Source organism: Macaca thibetana, chromosome 1, assembly GCF_024542745.1.
Source record: "Macaca thibetana thibetana isolate TM-01 chromosome 1, ASM2454274v1, whole genome shotgun sequence".
In the NCBI taxonomy this organism is placed as follows: Eukaryota; Metazoa; Chordata; class Mammalia; order Primates; family Cercopithecidae; genus Macaca; species Macaca thibetana.
Genome location: NC_065578.1, coordinates 92524117 through 92544830, shown reverse-complemented (window position 1 = coordinate 92544830; position 20714 = coordinate 92524117). Strand labels below are relative to the sequence as shown.

Below are 20714 nucleotides of genomic sequence, written 5' to 3'. Positions count from 1 at the left end.
TACTGAGTCCACACCGTGGTGGTCTTGAATTCCAGGCTAAGAAATAGTTAATTATTCTTTTATTGAAGAGGAAACAAAGTTATATACAATGTCCTAAATTGCCTAAGTCTTTTTTTTTTTGGAGCGGGGGGGGACCGAGTCTCACTGTCGCCCAGACTGCAGTGCAGTGGCACGATCTCGGCTCACTGCAACCTCCACCTCCTGGGTTCAAGCGATTCTCCCGCCTCAGCCTCCTGAGTAGCTGGAATTTTTATATTTTTAGTAGAGACAGGGTTTCACCATGTTGGTCAGGCTGGTCTCGAACTCCTGACCTCATGATCCGCCCACCTCAGCCTCCCAAAGTGCTGAGATTACAGGTGTTAGCCACTGTGCCCTGCCAATTGCCTAAGTTTTAACTAAAAGGCCCAGGGCATTTGAACTTCCCTTTGTGTTTCTGTCCATTCTACAGGGATTCTGAATGAAACCACTATTTCAGGAAGATTTATTTCAGTAATATCCGTAGGCCTAAATTTAGGTGATGGTGAGAGAAACGGGTAAGGAAAGGACAAGTTCCAAAAATGAATGGAATTGAACTAGATGATCCTTCGGTTCTTTTCTAGCCCAGACATCACTGATGACTTTCTTACCTCTCTAGGTTAGAAAATCTTTACATAATATGATGTACTGTATATAGTTTTTTATTTCCAGAATTTGTAATATATGTTTTTCTCATGTATGTTTTTCTACAGGTTTTAGATGGAGCAGGATTAGATATTGATTTCCATCTTGCCTCTCCAGAAGGCAAAACCTTAGTTTTTGAACAAAGAAAATCAGATGGAGTTCACACGTAAGTAATCTCTTTTAGTTCAGTTTCATTGCTGAATAATACCAGTGGGCTATCTGCAGGGCATGGAAAGTTAGCATATTTGATACTACATATCAATATTAGATAATTCCATATGATTTTAAACAGTTCATGATAGTGGGCCATCTGATAAACCAAAACATTTTCCATTAACCTTTCTATTTTTGTTTAAGCGTTTTCTTTTGATCCAGGCTAAATTTTTTCTGTGCTTTGGTTAGTAAATTAGTATTCCCCTGGTATTGCATTCAATCTATTGTGGCATTTTAAACCTGCCTTCTGGCCAGCACAAGCTTTCTATTTTAACTTAAAGCTACTGTTCCAGGTATATGTCTTAAAGTTTCTTGAGCTGCTGGCTATATACCATTTCTGTTCATAGTTTCTTTCTTAAAACAACAGTACAGTATATTTTTGTGTGTATGTAAATTTTTTTTTTGACTCAGACCTCAGTCATTTTAGATAATCAGAAGGCCTGAGGCCAGGCGCTGTGGCTCACACCTGTAATCCCAGCACTTTGGGAGGCCGAGGCAGACGGATCACAAGGTCAGGAGTTCGAGACCATCCTGGCTATGATGAAACCCCATCTCTACTAAAAATACAAAAAAACTTAGCCAGGCATGGTGGCGGGCACCTGTAGTCCCAGCTATTTGGGAGACTGAGGCAGGAGAATGGCGTGAACCCAGGAGGCGGAGCTTGTAGTGAGCCCAGATCGTGCCACTGCACTCCAGCCTGGGCAACAAAGCGAGACTATGTCTCAAAAAAGAAAAAAAAAGCCCGAAAGCAAAAGAAAATACTTGTTTTAACTCTTTGAGTTCAGAATTAAGCAAAAGACCATATATTCTTCTGACACCTCACTTCCCTCTTTTCATATCTCACTGGTATTTTTCCCAGTTTCATTCTATTATCTTACTATAACATTTTCTTAAGTCAATATTGTTAATGTGTTAAACTGTGAATCTGTAGGAAGAACAAATATGGAGTATCTAGTATTTGCTCTAAACAAGGGTTGGCATGTTATATGCTTCTAAATTAATCTTTCCAACCCACTATGAGATAGAGTCTTTGACTCAAGATTCCCATTTTATAGACAAGGTGGCCCAGAGAAGTCAAATAAGTCTGCAGGGATACACATGCAGGGTAGAGACAAGATGGACCAAAACTCTTGCTTTCTACCATATGCTTAGAACATCCCTGGCACATAACACTATTGTAAGAACTAGCTATTAAAATTATTGGTCTTTGTTAACCAAAGTGCCTGATACATAATTGATACTCAGTAAACACTGAATACATGTATGAATGGATGAGAGGAAAAAAGTCTCAGTAATTTTTTAAGATACTCATTTAAAATACATTTTTAAATGGCATTTTACCTATGCAGAGCTCAGAAAAATATTTGCATAAGCTATTACTAAATACAATAGAAATAGTAATTGTAAAAGTCAGTTTATATTGATATGCTTGGAATTAACTGTTTTCTCTTTGATAGATATATAAGAACTAAAAATGGGCCCGGCACAGTGGCTCACGCCTATAATCCCAGCGCTTGGTGAGGCCCAGGTGGGTGGATCATGAGGTCAAGAGATTGAGACCATCCTGGCCAATATGGTGAAACCCCGTCTCTACTAAAAACACAAAAATTAGCTGGTCATGGTGGCGCACACCTGTAGTCCCAGCTACTTGGGAGGCTGAGGTAGAATTGCTTGAACCCCGGAAGCGGAGGTTGCAGTGAGTCGAGATCACACCACTGTACTGCAGCCTGGCGACAGAGACTCCATCTCAAAAAAAAAAAAAAAACCAAAAAACTAAAAATATAGTTCAAGTTTCAGAATTTTTAAAATGTTCAAAATTTATATCAATCTTTATTTCTCCCCAATTATTTGCTCCCTTTTTGAGATAATAAAATTCACTGTTAGAAAAATAAGTATCTTACTGCTTCCTTGTGTTGAATTACCTCTCATTAAATAATTGGGAGAAAAGAATTGAGTTTATAATAGTTCACATTTATTGCATTCTTTTGATGTGCCAGGCCAGTGTTCTCAGCACTTTTCATGTACTAATTTTTTTTATTCTTAACCACAATCCTGAGGTAAATACCATTTTACCGATGGGGAAACTGAGGCATAGAACAATTAAGTTGCTGAAGGTTACACAGCTAGTAAACAGCAAAGCCAGGATCTACATTCAGGCAGTCCAACTCACTCTTAATCATTACACCAGATTTACAAATCTTTTTTTTTTTTTTTAGATGGAGCCTCGCTCTGTCACCCAGGCTGGAGTGCAGTGGCGCGATCTCGGCTCACTGCAAGCTCTGCCTCCTGGGTTCACGCCATTCTCCTGCCTCTGCCTCCCAAGTAGCTGGGACTATAGGTACCCGCCACCATGCCCGGCTAATTTTTTGTATTTTTAGTAGAGACAGGGTTTCACCGTGTTAGCCCAGTTGGTCTTGATCTCCTGACCACGTGGTCCACCTGCCTTGGCCTCCCAAAGTGCTAGGATTACAGGTGTGAGCCACTGCACCCAGCCTACAAATCTGTTTTTCAAACATTAAACAAAGCTTTTATCTGTAGCTATATTAATTTTGTAAGAGCAGCAAAAATCTCAGTATGTCACTGGTTTTTCTTAAGTAGTCTTTTTTTCTTTTAAATGTAATTTCTTTTTTTAAAGACAAGGTCTCACTCTGTTGCCCAGGCCAGAGTGTAATGGTGTGACCATAGCTTACTGCAGCCTAAACTATTGGGCTCAACCAAGCCTCCTGAGTAGCTAGGACTACAGGTATGAACCTGGCTAATTTTTAAATTTTTTGTAAAGACAAGGTCTCACTTTTGCCCAGGCTAATCTCGAACCCCTGGCCTACAGTAATCCTCCTGCCTCAGACTCCCAAAGTGTGTGATTATAGGTATGAGCCACTGTACCTGGCCCTACTTTTAACTTTTGCTAATATGGGAAACTAATTGTAAGTAGGGTACTGGTCATTCAGATATTATTGATTTTTTTTTTCAGCACTAGACATAACTAATGATGGGCTGAATTACCCTTATAGAATTAATAAAATATAAACTAGTTTTATTTAATTCTCAAAGCATTTAGGATTAAACATAAACATCTACAAGGGAACCAGTGATAGTCAATAAGCAAAATCAGTAAGAGGCCTGGAAGAAAACATGTAGGATAATCCATCACTGCTTTTGAAAACAAAACTCAGTTTAGATTAATCTCAATTGAAGGGTAGGTTGGCAGTCATATCTGCATATGAATTGAACTCATGATAAAATACTTTTAATAGTGTATAAATATTAAAGTTTATTATGAGTTATGTATACAGGTTTTTAATTCTATCCTTTTCCAAAAATGAGGTCACTAACCATAATTTACTAAGTAAATGCCAAGCATGTCTAAGTTGTACTCGAACGTATATATTTTCAGGTTGCTTCATTCCCAAGAAATTATAAATTATCTTTCAATACTAAGGAAATTCATGAGTAAGCTGTCCAATTATTATAAACTATGTTATTTCTTTGTTTTTGTTTTGTTGAATTTTTTGTTTGTTTTTATTTTTTTGAGACAGAGTCTCCCTCTGTTGCCCAGGCTGGAGTGCAGTGGCGCAATCTCAGCTCACTGCAACCTCTGCCCCTCCAGGTTTAAGCAATTCTGTGCCTCAGCCTCCGGAGTAGCTGGGATTACAGGCGCATGCCACCACACCCGGGTAATTTTTTTGTATTTTTATTAGAGACGGGGTTTCACCATCTTGGCCAGGCTGGTCTTGAACTCCTGACCTCGTGATCCATCCACTTCGGCCTCCCAAAGTGCTGGGATTACAGGCATGAGCCACCGCACCTCTTGAGACAGGACCTTGCTCTGTTGCCCAGGCTGGAGTGCAGTGGCATGATCATGCCTCACTGCATCCTCAACCTTCCGGGCTCAAGCAATCCTCCCGCCTCAGCATCCCCAGTAGCTAGTTCTACAGATGCCAGCCACAATGCCCTAATGTTTGTATTTTTTTTTGTAGAGACAGGATTTTGCCATGTTATCCAGGCTGGTCTCAAACTCCTGAGCGAAAGTGATCTACCAGCCTTGCCCTACCAAAATGCTGGGATTACAGGCGTGAGGAACCACACTCAGCCTGTTAGTTCTTTCTTTTACCTTCTTTTACCTTTAGTTGCTTTTCATCACAAACAGAAGTACAAGTAACTAAAAACATGTACTTTTTTTTATACAGTGTAGAGACTGAAGTTGGTGATTACATGTTCTGCTTTGACAATACATTCAGCACCATTTCTGAGAAGGTGATTTTCTTTGAATTAATCCTGGATAATATGGGAGAACAGGCACAAGAACAAGAAGATTGGAAGAAATATATTACTGGCACAGATATGTTGGATATGAAACTGGAAGACATCCTGGTCAGTATGGTCTTCTAATAAAATAAAAAGTATTAACATCCAGAGCCCTTAGTATGGTAATGGTTACTGAACTAAGCATTTTATCTGCATTATCCAGGAAAATCTGTTTCTAATATTTTATTTTTGCCATAAATACTTTGACCTCCATTTCAAGTATCAGCTTAATTTTACTTTGTATTCATATAGCCCTTTTATAGTTTTCAAATAACTTATCTTCTAGGACCCTATTATAAAAATAGCTTTTTTCAGATGTGCAACTAAGACTGCATCTTGGTAAGTTTGTTTTATAAATGTGCAGTTAGAATTTTTAAAATTATAAATAGATTATGCTTCTGATTATACAGAAGGCACATGAAAAATAAAATGTTTTCTAATTTCACAACTATTTTGTGGTATTAAAACATTGGGTGTTTTACTGAATACTAAATTGGTCAGATTAACATACAAAGAAGGAAATATAAACACATGCATCATGTAATAGGTAAATACCTAAAGTTGTATCTGTTGGGTTTTCAAAAAGGAAATCATTTGCCAGGCATGGTAGCAGGTACCTGTAATCCCAGCTACTCAGAAGGTTAGGGGGAGGATCATTTGAGCCCAGTTTGAGGCTGCAGTGAACCATGGTCACAGGTATAAATAGATACTACACTCCAGCCTGGGCTATTATATAGCAAGACCCCATCTCTAAAAACTTAATCATTTGGCCAGGCGCAGTCTCAGGTTGCAGTGAGCTGAGATTGTGCTTGGGTGAACTCCGTCCCCCCTACAAAAAAAAAAACAAAACCTTAAGTCATTTCCTTTGGTTGTGTGAGGGCTAAGAAACAGATAATGTATGTAAAACTCCTGATGCTATGCCACTCAGAGTTTCATGTTACCTATTTTCAATTCACAGTAGCTTTGTTCCCTTGTTAAATAACTACTTATAAACAGTATAAATATGTCAAGAGAATTATTACATAACCTTACAGAGAATCTCTAATATAATATAAATAGTACCTGCCCCTCAATTGTGCAGCCATCTATCTTAAAATTGTGTTTGGATAAAAAACATAAAGCATATTTTGAAAAAAAATATTTTTGAGACAGGGCCTCACTCACTCTGTTGCCCAGGCTGGAGTGCAGTGGCACCATTATGGCTCATTGCAATCTCAACCTCCTGGACTCAAGTGATCCCCCACCTCAGCCTCCCAAGTAGCTGGGACCACAGGTGGTGCTACCATGCCCGTCTTTTTGTAGAGGCAGAGTCTCTCCGTGTGGTCCAGCCTAGTCTTGAACTCCTGGGCTAAAGGGGTCCTCCTGCCCTAGTCTCCCAAAGTTCCAGGATTACAAGGCATGAGTCACTGCACCCAGCCTCATTTTTTAATTAAAATTTCTGAGCATTCTTTAATAAAAAAATTATTTTATTTATCTCCAGGAATCCATCAACAGCATCAAGTCCAGACTAAGCAAAAGTGGGCACATACAAACCCTGCTTAGAGCATTTGAAGCTCGTGATCGAAACATACAAGAAAGCAACTTTGATAGAGTCAATTTCTGGTCTATGGTTAATTTAGTGGTCATGGTGGTAGTGTCAGCCATTCAAGTTTATATGCTGAAGAGTCTATTTGAAGATAAGAGGAAAAGTAGAACTTAAAACTCCAAACTAGAGTACTTAACATTGAAAAATGAGGCATAAGAATGCAATAAACTGTTACAGTCAAGACCATTAATGGTCTTCTCCAAAATATTTTGAGATATAAGTGTGAAACAGGTATAATTTTAATGTGAAAATTAAGCCTTCACTTTCTGTGCAAGTAATCCTGCTGATCCAGTTGTACTTAAGTGTGTAACAGGAATATTTTGCAGAATATAGGTTTAACTGAATGAAGCCATATTAATAACTGCATTTTCCTAACTTTGAAAAATTTTGCAAATGTCTTAGGTGACTTAAATAAATGAGTATTGGGCCTAATTGCAACACCAGTCTGTTTTTAACAGGTTCTCTTACCCAGAACTTTTTTTGTAAATGTGGCAGTTACAATTAACTGTGGAAGTTTTCAGTTTTAAGTTATAAATCACCTGAGAATTACCTAATTATGGATTGAATAAATCTTTAGACTACAAAAGCCCAACTTTTCTCTATTTACATATGCATCTCTCCTACAATGTAAATAGAATGATAGCTTTGAAATACAATTAGGCTTTTGAGATTTTTATAACCAAATATATTTCAGTGTAACATATTAGCAGAAAGTATTAGTCTTTGTACTTAGCTTACGTTCCCAAAAGCTGACATTTTCACGATTCTTAAAAACACAAAGTTATATTTATTAAAATTAGGACATGTTTTCTCTTTGAAATGAAGAATATAGTTTAAAAGCTTCCTCCTCTATAAGGACACATTCTCTCTAACCCTTAACTAAAGTGCAGGATTTAAAAATTAAATGTGAGGTAAAGTAAGTTTATTTTTAATATTATCTGTCAACAGTTAATATCTGTCAACAATTAATAATCATGTTATGTTAATTTTAACATTGCTGACTTGGGTAATTCATTATTACCAGCAGTTGTGAAGGAAATATTGCTAAAATGATCTGGGCCTACCATAAATAAATAGCTCCTTTTCTGAGTTCTAAGAATTATCAGAGACAAGAAAGAATTTAGAAAAACTTGAGGACACCGAATCCAAAATAAAATTCACTTAAGTAGAACTATAAATAAATATCTAGAATCTGATTGGCTCATCATGACATCCTACTCATAAATCAAAGGAGATTAATTTCCAGTTAACTGGAAGAAATTATTTGGCTGTAGGTTTTTATTTTCAACAAGAATTCTGGTTTGAATTATTGTTTGTAAGCAGGTACATTTTATAAAATGTAAGCCCTACTGTAAGATTTAGCACTGGGTGTACATATTTATTAAAAATTTTTATTGTAACTTTTATAAAATGGCCTTTCTGAACACTTTATTTATTGACGTTGAAGTAAGGATTGGAAACATAGACTCCCAAGTTGTAAACACCTAAATGTGAATAATCCATATATACAATAAAGTCTCTGCCATCTAGTTTTTTGAAGTCTATGGGGATCTTACTCAAGTACTAATAATTTAACTTCATCATGAATGAACTATAATTTTTAAGTTATGCCCACTTATAACATTGTTTATGACTACATTGTGAGTTAGAAACAATCAAACAAAATTTGGGGTATAGAACCCCTCAACAGGTTAGTAATGCTGGAATTGTTGATAAGCAATAATGATAACCAGAGACAGTGATTTCATTTGCACTCAGAGTAGTATAAAAGGAGATACATTTCCCTCCTTAGGCCCCTGGGAGAAGAGCAGCTTAGATTTCCCTACATGCAAGCTTTTTAAAAATGAGGTAAATGCCATATATGATCAATTACCTTAATTGGCCAAGAAAATGCTTCAAGTGTCTAGGGGTATCCTCTGCAACACCTGCAGAACAAAGGTCAATAAGATCCTTGCCTATGAATAGCCCTGCCTTTTGCCCTTTCTGTTAAATTTGTAATAAGAAGCAAATTTATAGTACCATAACTAATAAAGCAGGGTACATATATAAACTACTGCATCTTTTCTATAAAACTGTGATTAAGAATTCTACCTCTCCTGTATGGCTGTTACTGTACTGTACTCTCTGACTCCTTACCTAACAATGAATTTGTTACATAATCTTCTACATATATGATTTGTGCCACTGATCTCAAACCTATGATTCAGTAACTTCTTACTATATAAAAATGATAATGGCTTTATTTGGAAAAGAATTTAGGAATATTTAGGACAATTACTTTTACAGACAAAGTAAAAAGACTGAGATATTTAAGAGGCATAACCAAAAAAGCAAAATTTGTAAACAGAGTAAAAATCTTTAATATTTCTAGACATACTGTTTATCTGCTTCATATGCTTTTTTTAATTTCACTATTCCATTTCTAAATTAAAGTTATGCTAAACTGAGTAAGCTGTTTATCACTTAACCGCTCATTTTGTCTTTTTCAATATACAAATTTTTAAAATACTACAATATTTAACTAAGGCCCAACCGATTTCCATAGTGTAAGCAGTTACCATGTTCACCTCACACTAAGGCCTAGAGTTTGCTCTGATATGCGTTTGGATGATTAATGTTGTGCTGTTCTTTCATGTGAATGTCAAGACATGGAGGGTGTTTGTAATTTTATGGTAAAATTAATCCTTCTTAAACATAATGGTGTCTTAAAATTGACAAAAAGTGAGCACTTACAATTGTATGTCTCCTCAAATGAAAATTCTTTATCTGAAATTTTAAAAGAAATTGATTCAGCATGTAAGGATTTTTCATCTGAAGTATAATAATGCACAATCAGTGTTGCTCAAACTGCTTTATACTTGTAAACAGCCATCTTAAATAAGCAATGTATTGTGAGTATTGATCTGTATATAATAAAAATTATCAAAGAAAATGACCAGTCATTTGTAAATGCTGTCTACTCCTGAAAGCCTTCCTTCATCTCAATCTTAGTTAATAATGTGCTCTCTCCTCCTGTTTTGAAACCTCATAGCTCTCTACACCTCTTATTGTACATCACTCTACTTTGCATTGGAGTTCTGTTTCTGTATGTACTTATTCACCTGCCTAAACATGCATTGTTCCTAAAAGGTACAATTTTTGCTCCAACTATATGAAAGGAAAGATAATCAGTTTTTAAAGTTTGGACCCAGGGAACTTACCCTGCTAAATAAGCACTCAGGGAACTTACCCTGCTCCTCTACCTCACCCCAGAAATTGATTATTTAGGTCTGGAATATGGCTCAGGATTCTTAATTTTTAACCAACACAATATAGAATCCTGTCAGTTATCCTTGGGTCATCTGCTTAGTGATCTTGTAAAATCAAAACTCCTTTGAGGCTATTTCATTTTCAGAAATATTTTAAGTAACATCTTAAAGCTTGTTAAAATAGCATATAGGAAAGTACAATGCTTGGTGTAGATAGGTTATTATTTGGTCATTTCCCTCAAACCATCCAGACAAGCCACTCTTCTACCACAAGCTGGTAGAAATCCTTAGGCACCTTTCTGCTTCTGCACTGCTATCACTTTCAGGTGTCTAAGGCTTCTGGAAGGCTGCTGTCATAACCTGGAGCCATACACCTAATGTATGTCTGGGGAAAGGACACCGATTAAAGAATCTGGAGCTAGGATGAAGTTACATAAGAGGGGGCACGTGGAGATGGACTCTGGATCCCTGCATCTGAAAGAAAAAGGCAAGAAAATGCAGTGCAGGGAAAATCCTGGAGGTCTTCACTGACCATGCATTAAAATCCTAATTGACAGTTTTACAAAAACCCTCCTGTTTTAGTACTTGTTTTTGTTTCTGTTTTAACAAGCTTAGATTTATTGTTGTGCCTTTTATAGAATATGAGGAAGAAATAGGAAAGCAGTAAAATGAACAATGAGAATCTGTTATCCAAACTGATACAAACTCCCTCAGAAAGAAAGATACTACTCCCCAATCCTGGAAGTGTTAAGTGGCAATAATGATCACATGTTGTAAAGGAGATTGTTAACTACGGCTAGTATCAAATGGGAGGCTGGAGTAAATCTAACCTTTCTTCCCTTGATTTCAATTCTAAAAGGACAAGTAATACCATTGCAGAAAGAAAAGACAGTTCCAAATGATAAATTTTACAGTTGTTTTGCTAGGATGCAAGAGAAATTGGATAAGTGGACCACTCATACGTTGCTGGTGAGATATGAAATAGTAGAGCTATTGTGGAAAATATTCTTGGCAGTTTTCTTATAAAACTAAACATGCATTTAACATATAACCTGGCATTTGTACTACTTGACAGTTATCCCTGAGAAGTTAAAACTTAACATTCACAAATGTTACATAGTACCTTCATTTACAATAGCCAAAACCCAGAAACAACCTGGATGTCCTTCAAAAAGAGAATGAATGGTTTAGTATGTCCACACCATAGAATACTAGAGAGTAATATGAAGGAACAAACTACTGATACATGTAACAAATTGGATGGACCTCAAGGGAATTATGCTTGGGTGGTTTGGGGGGACAATCCTAGTTTTACACACTGTATGATTCTGTTTTTGTAACATTCTTAAATAATAAAGCAATAGAGATGGGAAACAAGATTCTTGGTTCAGGTCTTGGGACTGAAGGGAAGGAGAATGTGGCTATAAAGGGAGCCTTGTGGTGGAAAAGTTCTGTAGTTTGATTGTGGTGATTACATAAAGATACATGTGAAATGTTAGAAGTATTTATAGCTGAAACAGATATTAGTATGTTGGTATATACATATTTCTGAATGACTAATTACTTTCGCCATGTTGCCCAGGCTGGTCTCGAATGCCTAAGCTCAAGTGATGTACCCGCCTCAGCTTCCCAAAGTGCTGGGATTACAGGCGTGAGGCACCATGTCCAGCCTGTTTTTTCCTATGCATACATAATTATGATCAAGTTTAATTTGTAATTAGGCACATTAAGAGATTAACAACGGCTAACAAAATGGAGTAATTGCAATAATATATTGTAATAAGTTATGCAAATGTGGTTTCTCTCTCAAAATATCTTGTACTCACCCTTGTGAGGTTGTAGGATGTCATACAGTGCCTAAACAAAGAGATGAAATGCGGTGACTGATGTAGGTGTAAGTGATGTAGTTAGGCTACATTATCATCAAAATAGCTTCGGGTGATCCTGGATCACTAAGCCAAGGTAATGTTGATGGTTAAGGATCAGACAATGTTGATGGTTGGGGATCCTCAATAGGTGAAGGATTTCTCTTTTGGGGGTCTTTTTGCTGAAAAATTTTGGAAGAACACTGTAACCAGAAGTTGTTGACACTTTTCAGCTCATCGAAGTGTTGCTGCAGAGATTATAATCCTTTGGTGATCATATTGGTGACTTTAATGCTGTGTCCCATCTGAGGATCATATTCTATAATTCTGTTCTTTAATGTCTGTGCAATTCAAAATACTTTGGCAAGTTTAATTAATGTCTCTGTTGGCGATTCTGCTTCAGTTTATCTCCTCTCTCTCTGTAGATGACTCAACAAGTTCTTCCAATTCCTAATTTGTTAACACTTCTTGATGGCCTTTGATATGCTCCTCTTCATCAAGCACGTCAGCAAATCCTTCTTCACAAGTTTTGTGAAGGATTGTCTTGCTACATGATTTAAAATTGCCATGGGTCCCTAGGAAGCCTTTAAGTCATTTATGGTATCATTCCACATTCTTCCAGCAGGAATTTACCTGTTTCTGGTTTTAATTCATCCACTGCAGCTTTGATGAATATTATGGCATGAGCAATAGTGAATGATTGCCAGCACTGCATTATATACATATTAGGGTCTGCAGCAATTGCTGATCAAATGTGTTCAAATATCAGGCAGTTGTATGTGGCCTTGACAAACCAAATGATGCCCTGGTCAGGGACTGAGGCAGTAAGGTTTTATCTGGAGGTAAAAATGCCACCTCAACATTTTTATTTTCATAGCGGACAGATTCATGTATTGTCCATTATTAATACTTTAAATTCTAACCCTTTCTCTTTCAAGTATTTTTTCACTTCTGGGATGAAGCATTGGTGGAACCATTCCACAAAGATGGCTGTCACCCACACTGATTATGTTGCCAGGAAACATAATTTTTTGTTTTGTTTTCGAGAGCATGTAGGTTCTTCAATCTATACACTACACCTAGCTTTATCGTATGGGCTACAGCAATGCCATATAGTACCAGAGTTAATCTGTTCTTCCATGTTGTATGCCCTGATGCCGCTGCATTTGCAGTTTTATGAATGTAAGTTCTATTGGACATCTTCTTCCACAAGAGCCTGATACTGCAATTGAAAACTTGGTTTGAATGGTATCCTTTCTCCTTAATCAACTTCAACTCTGTTGGAAATGAGGCAGCAGCTTCTTCATCAACAGATACAACCTCTTCAGTAATTCTTAAATACTTCAGTCCAAACCCATTCTTGAATCTGTGTAACCATCCCTATTTGCAGCAAATGGCTTGGTATCACTCATTTCAGGGGATCCCTTGCTGAATGTTGGTATAGGCTCAGTGCTTTCGGGGCAACACACTGACGTCAGTTGGAACACATTTCTTTCTGTCCATGTCTTCCACCCACAAATTTAATCCATTTATGCCAGAGGTTGCAAAATTTGTGAAAAATCAGACCTTGGCAATGACGTTGAGCAGCAGGATATAAATAACTCCCATAAGCTTAGCATTCCAATAATAAAACACTAGGCATAAATGGGTTAATGCCTTTTTCATCTTAAAACTAGCACGAATGTTTTTCCTTCACAATTTCATGAAGATTTGTAAATCTCTGCATATAATTTTCTTCTCAAGTACCTTCACCTTTTCAGTTTATGACTTATCTTTGGCATATCCAATTGCCATCATCTCCACACTTATACCTTGGGGCCACTATAAAGTAAAATAAGGGTTACCTGAACACAAGCACTACAATACTGCAATAGTTGATAGGATAACCAAGATGATTAAGTGTCTAATGGTGGATAGCATACACAGCATGGATAGGCTGGACAAGGGGATGACTCTTGTGCAGGGTGGGACAATGAGTGTGAGATTTCATTACGCTACTCAGAATGGCATGCAACTTAACACTTGAATCCACAGACAAGAGGTGACACCATAATGTCTTTGAAAATGCTAGGTCCTCAAATATTGAGTGACATGCTCATTCTCAACTCCAGGCCTTATTCTGCTCCTTCATGTTGAAACTAGATTTTCTCTCACTTAGCCTCTATTCAAGCTAACCCATCCTTCAAGGTAAAACCTAACAAATATTGCAGTCCAGATCAGTCTCATTTCTCTAGCAATACAGCACATATTTTGATACCTGTAGTCATATACTGTTTCAAATGTTACTTAATAATCACACTTATGTCCTAACTCTCCAAGACAGTACTATTAAACAATACCTTCAACCTCACCTCCTGTAAAATTCCACCTCCTTGATTTTATGCTACGTCTTATACTATCCAATTTTTGCCATTTAAGATCCTATCATCCTTCAAAGCCAAATTCAAATAGAATTCCCTTTCAATGAAGTCTTTCCTTGGTATCTTTCTTAGGCTTACCCTAAATTTCAATGGAACTTTGTACCGATATTCCATAGTAATTATCAATTTCAACTCAAATTTAGTTGTATTTATGTCTGCATCTTCCATAATTTAAGAACTCAGAGCCAGGCTCCTAATCTTTCCTCCATCTCTTCACAGCAACTCACAGGCATTCAAAGCATGATTGCTGAATTTGAATAAATGCTTAATACAACCACACAGAATTTTACATCTCAACCACTTTCAGAAAAACTAAAGCATACCAAAAAAAAAAAAATCCTATAATACTATAGTGAGTTGACTTGTGTCCCCCAGAAAAAGATATATCCAAGTCCTAACTCCCAGTATCTGTCATTGCAACCTTATTTGGAAACGGTCTTTGCACATGTAATTAAAGATCTCCAGATAAGATCACCCTGCATTTAGAGTGGGCCCCAAATCCAATGACTGTTGCCCTGTAAGAAAAGGAGAGGAAGATTGGAAATAGGGGAATGCCTCATAAAGATGGAGGAAGAAATTGGACTGGTATGTCCAAGAATTACTAGCTGCAACCAGAAGCAATAACAGGCATGGAAGGGATTCTCCCTCAGAGTATCCAGAAGGAATCAACCTTGACACAAACTCAATTTTAGACTTCTAGCCTCTAGAACTCTGATAAATTGCTGCTGTTTTATGCTGCCGAGTTTTTGGTAACTTGTAGCAGCTCTAGGAAATTAATATAAAGGCCTCAATAGCAGAGCCCCAGAAAAAAATTTTTAGAAATAATAGCAATAATGAAGTTAAGAAATAAACAGATTTCTTTAACAAAAGCCATATTTTGCCTATACTTATGATGAATGGGATTTTGATTATAAAGCAGTGGCTCATTTTATATTAAGTTCAGCACAACCTCTTAAAATGTCTTATGTTAAAAGTATATTCTTAAAATGTTAAACCAAAGCTATTATCATATTGACTATTCTCTCTCTTGTTCTATGTGTGTGTACACACACACACACATTTTTTTGAGAGTCTCATTCTGTCATCCAGGCTGGAGTGCAGTGGCATGGCCTCTGCACACTGCAGCCTTGACCTCCCAGGGATCCTCCCACTACATCTTCCCAAGTAGCTGGGACTACAGGCTTGTGCCACCATCCCCAGCTGATTTTTGCATTTTTTGTAGAGATGGGTTTTCCATATTGCCTGAGGCTGGTCTCAAACTCCTGGGCTCAAGTGATCCACCCACCTTGGCCTCCCAAAGTGCTGGAACTACAGGCATGAGCCACTGTGTCCGGCCTAGACAATAATTTTTAAAATTCATGCAATTTCTAAAGAGAATGATCCTAATTAAGTTCTACGTTATGATGATTATTTTCAGTACAATCTATGTCTTTGAGATGGAGTCTTGCTCCATTGCCCAGGCTGGAGTGCACTGGCGCGATCTCGGCTCACTGCAAGCTCCGCCTTCCAGGTTCATGCCATTCTCCTGCCTCAGCCTTCCAAGTAGCTGGGACTACAGGCACCCGCCACCATGCCCGGCTAATTTTTTTGTATTTTTAGTAGAGACAGGGTTTCATCGTGTTAGCCAGGATGGTCTTGATCTCCTAACCTCGTGATCCGCCTGTCTTGGCCTCCCAAAGTGCTGGGATTACAGGCGTGAGCCACCGCACCTGGCTCAATCTATGTCTTAATGTTCTTAATGGTGAAGTTACACATTTTGGACATAAGACTAGATACAGCCTTATATTTTGCTTATTCTTTATAAAGAATTGTAGGCCAGGCGTGATGGTTTACACCTGTAATCTCAGCACTTTGGGAGGCTGAGATGGGCAGATCACGAGGTCAGGAGATCGAGACCATCCTGGCTAACATGGTGAAACCCCGTCTCTACTAAAACCACAAAAACAAATTAACAGGCGTGGTGGCACGCGCCTGTAGTCCCAGCTACTTGGGAGACTGAGGCAGGAGAGGCAGGAGAATCGCTTGAACCCGGGAGGCAGGGGTTGCAGTGAGCCAAGATCACACCACTGCACTCCAGCCTGGGTGACAAAGCAAGACTCCTTCTCAAAATAAAAAAATTAAAAATGTAATCCAGTGCTTCCCTTTACCTTTATGCTGTATTTCTAAGTTATCCAGCTTGGGCTTTTTTAAGTCAGAGTATGCTAAAGGAATTACGAAAATAACTTCAATGAGTTTTAATAAAAAATGTAGACTTCAAATTCCAAATATAAATGATTGGTGTTTTGTTAATTTTGTTTATCTATGAAAACTAGCACCTTCAAGTAGCAGATAAGATTATATCAAACAACATGTAAGTTCTTCAGAAAGTGTGCCAAAATAAATGTAAATTACATTTAAAACCACTTGAAGCTGGGCACAGTGGCTCAGGCCTGTAATCCCAGTACTTTGGGAGGCCAAGGAGGACGGATCACTTGAGGCCAGGAGTTCAAGACCAGCCTGGCCAACTTGGTGAAACTCTGTCTCTACTAAAAATACAAAAAATCAGCCAGGCGTGGTGGCGGGTGCCTGTAATCCCAGCTACTCAGGGGGCTGAGGCAGGAGAATCGCTTGAACCCAGGAGGCGGGGGTTGCAGTGAGCCAAGGTTGTGCCATTGTACTCCAGCCTGGGCAACAGAGCAAGACTCCATCTCAAAAAAAAAAAAAAAAAAATTAGCTGGGCATGGTGGCACATGCCTGTAATCCCAGTTACTCAGGAGTCTGAGGCACAAGAATTGCTCAAACCCAGGAGACAGAGGTTGTGGTGAGCCAAACTCGTGCCACTGCACTCTAGCTTGAGCAACAGAGCAAGACTCTGTCTCAAAAAAAAGAAAAAGAAAATTCTATCCAAGCTACTTTTACCACAGAGGGCTTGAATTAGATAATTAAATATACATATAACTACCTTTAAAAACATTTAAGGCTGAGAACATTGCTTTCAAGAAACTGCTAAGTAGGTCCCAGGTTAATATTTAATATTATTCAAAGAGTTGCCACATGAGCCGAAATTGCACCACTGCACTCACTCCAGCCTGGGTGACAGAGCAAGACCATCTCTAAATAAATAAATAAATAAATAAATGCACTTGAGTCTTAAGTATTTTTTAAGTCCTTAGTTTTAAAGTATTTTCAAATTTTTGAAAATTATTTCAAAAATATCGAGAGTGACCCTACTAAAACAAATTAAATTCTACCTTCCATATAAAAGCAAACCAGTACAGGTAACTTAATTTTATACATTTAGTTATACTTATTTACCCAAGATCATGAAACAAATCAAATTTAATAAGTATTACTTGAATTTGGTAAAACAATTATCTTAGAAATTAATTATAATTCTTCAAAGCTTGACATCTCAGTTGTAGATTACCAATTTCAGCACTTAAAGGACTAAAAATTAAGCAAATTACTAATATCAATTATTGTATCCATTTAACCTATAAAGTAGTGGGAATTAATATTGAATTGCTACTCTAATAACATGTCCATCCTATTCCTCTGGGCCTCTTTTATGCCTATTAAATATATACATGTAATAAAACCATGTCATGGCAATTTGCCATTCTCTAAAATGGTACTATTCTTACATGACAAGTCTCTACTAGGCAAAACACAGTTTTTTCTTCCTCATAATGACACGCAGCATACATGAGCCAACACTAGCAGTAGTCTTACACTACCTGTCAGTTAACAGAAACCATGGTGCTGTTTGGCCAGGCCGTTTGTGTCTGGACGTCTGTTAAGGAAATGTGAAGACCAATTAGCTACAAAATAATCAACTTACTCTAGCCTACATTATAGTCACAACTTAATTATCCAGCAGCCACATTTCTAAATATCTCAACCACTTATATTTCATAAAGTAGAAAGCAAGAATAACAAACTGAAAAAAATGTATTTCCAGTGGTGAACAATTTTTTTTTTAAAGCCATTTACATTTTTTCAGAAGTAAATCACTCTCAAACCCTCATAGTCTAAAAAAATCAGAACTGTGGTTTGTAAAAGAAGGTTTGAACTTTATTCATGTGATTATTTGTCCCAGAAAGCCTTGCCTAAGTTCTTTCCAGCCTATAACAAATTAATGAATAATGTTTAGATGCCATGTGGGAGAGTAGAAAGCTGCTCAATGCACTATGAATAAACAAACATGGATTATTAACATAGGTATTCCAACAGAAGATATGTGAAAAGCAGATAAATATAAAACACCACCTAACCTAAGTCATTAAGTTTAAGGCTAAGATTCCCCCACCCACATCCAGATTCCTGTGAGTAGCATAACATATTATAGCAATGAACAATAATGAATCTTCATAATCTCTCAGTGGAAAGGTAGGAAAGGTTAACATGTTATAAAAACGGTGTTTTTAAAAGCATGAAATACTTAATACATTCTAGAAAATGCTTCAATGAAAAGGTATTCTCAATATTTCTGATCTTCAGATGGTTTAAAAGTTGCTTACAGAACAAACTATAGTTTATAAAGAATGGGTCTCTAATGACACAATTCTTCGTTGGAAAATTCATATCAAGTTAACACAAAATATCTAAGATATAAGGTTATGCAAAATTACAATAAAACTTTTAAAAATCAATAGACCTGTTACAGAATATGCTCTTGGATTCTGGCAGGAACTTGGTGACAAAGGGATACAGAAAACAAAACCATGCTTCCACAAGTCTTTGATGAACCCATAGTTTTTCCCTTCCAAAACTCTTTCCAACAAGCTTCATTTCCTTAAGCTTCCATGTCTCCTCAAGGAAAAACGCTAATATTCAAGGATAGCTCTCACAAAATCTCTTATCTGCTTATTGTCATCCCAAATTCTGTATACAAAAAAAAAAAAAAACCCTTACCTTTTACAATATTAATGACAACATATTCAAGTATAACTTATTGATTAAAACACTAATTATAATCTGTCACTAAGGATACATTACTAATCCAGGATGCTGCTTATTTGACTTAAATTTATAACTTATTTGACTTAAACTTATAACTACATTTTAATTATAATGTATCAAATTACAAATGTAAATTAACAACTCATATAAATTCACAAAAGCAATGCAATCAATTTTTTTAAAATCATTCAAAAATCCTGTTTTCTAGCAAAAGTAAAAACATTTGAGAAAATTAATTTATTTTTCTTTAATTTTTTCAGAGACAGGGTCTCATTAGCTGTCACCCAGGCTGGAATGCAATAGCATGATCAGCTTGCTGCAGCCTTGAACTGCTGGGCTCAAGCATCCTCCCGCCTTAGCTTCCCAAGTAGCTTGGACTACAGGCATGCACCACCATGTCTGGTTAATTTTTAAATTGTTTTGTAGAAACAGGGTCTCACTATGTTGTCCAGGCTGGTCTTGAACTCTTGGTTTCAAGTAATCCTCCCACTTTGGCCTCCTAAAGTGCTGGGATGACAAATAGGAGCCACTGTGCCCAGCCAACTAATTTCTTAAACTATTATTAGTGAGCTTACTTTTAACTTCTGCTTGATATGAAAAAATTACTTTTAACTAGCTGCTAGAGATTCATTCAGATATTGTCAACATTTTTTCTTTTTAGCATTTGACATTTAATGATGGGGTAAATAACCTTGGTTAGAATTAAAATAATAAAACATAAACTAATTTTATTTAATTCTTCAAGCCCAGGCCATACATAAAAGCACTGAGGATCAAACATAATATCCACAAGGGTGCCAGTGACAGCCAACAGGCATGTCCAAACCACCTCTCACAATACGTTTTCAAGATCGAGCAATCAGTCTTCCAAAGTACAGTCATCCATTTGCCATGGTTTTGTAGCACTGGTATTATACATATTTTATACAGTTCCATGAACTCACTGTCAAAGCTGCCTGTGTGACACCTAAGAAAATTCAGTGAGAGCAATACTAAGACATAAAGATTTTTGTTGGAAGGGTTGAACTTTGGAGGACCACAAAGCATTATCTAAGGTTTTTTGTCCTCTCCCCAGACAAATTTTTGCCCATTTATGGATGTGATCACCCACACTGGGAAAACATGTCACAGGGTTAGGAGAAAAAATGGATTAGACACCTTTTAGTAAATACAAAGAATAGAAAATAGACTGATTTTCAAGCAGGATATATTTTTATCCAAAAATATATTTTATCATCTGTGAAGGTTAAAATGGTTTGTTTGTTTCCTTGCCTAAATCCAGGGAAAGGTATTTTTGAATGACACATCACATTTTCTGAAGATGTGGGACAAATAAAAAGTTACTAAGAATACAGTTTATACACTTATCATCTCTCACAAAGAGAAAATGCCAGGGGAGCTGGCAAAGAGGGATTTTGTTGAGCAGAAACGAGAGGAGGGAAGAGAAAAAAAAGCATGATATTTCAATATAGCTACT

At 37.0% G+C, this 20714-nt stretch overlaps 1 protein-coding gene across 1 annotated transcript in view; it reads left to right on the top strand.

The window, feature by feature from the left end:
• The window catches only part of TMED5 (transmembrane p24 trafficking protein 5), a 28972-nt gene extending 19277 nt beyond the window's left edge, over nucleotides 1-9695 (top strand). The window contains exons 2-4 of the mRNA XM_050807102.1: nucleotides 729-826; nucleotides 5061-5244; nucleotides 6659-9695. Coding sequence (XP_050663059.1) covers nucleotides 729-826; nucleotides 5061-5244; nucleotides 6659-6877 — 501 coding nt within the window. The 3' untranslated portion in view covers nucleotides 6878-9695. The remainder of the gene's footprint in view (nucleotides 1-728; nucleotides 827-5060; nucleotides 5245-6658) is intronic.
• Nucleotides 9696-20714: the final 11019 nt, after the last annotated feature.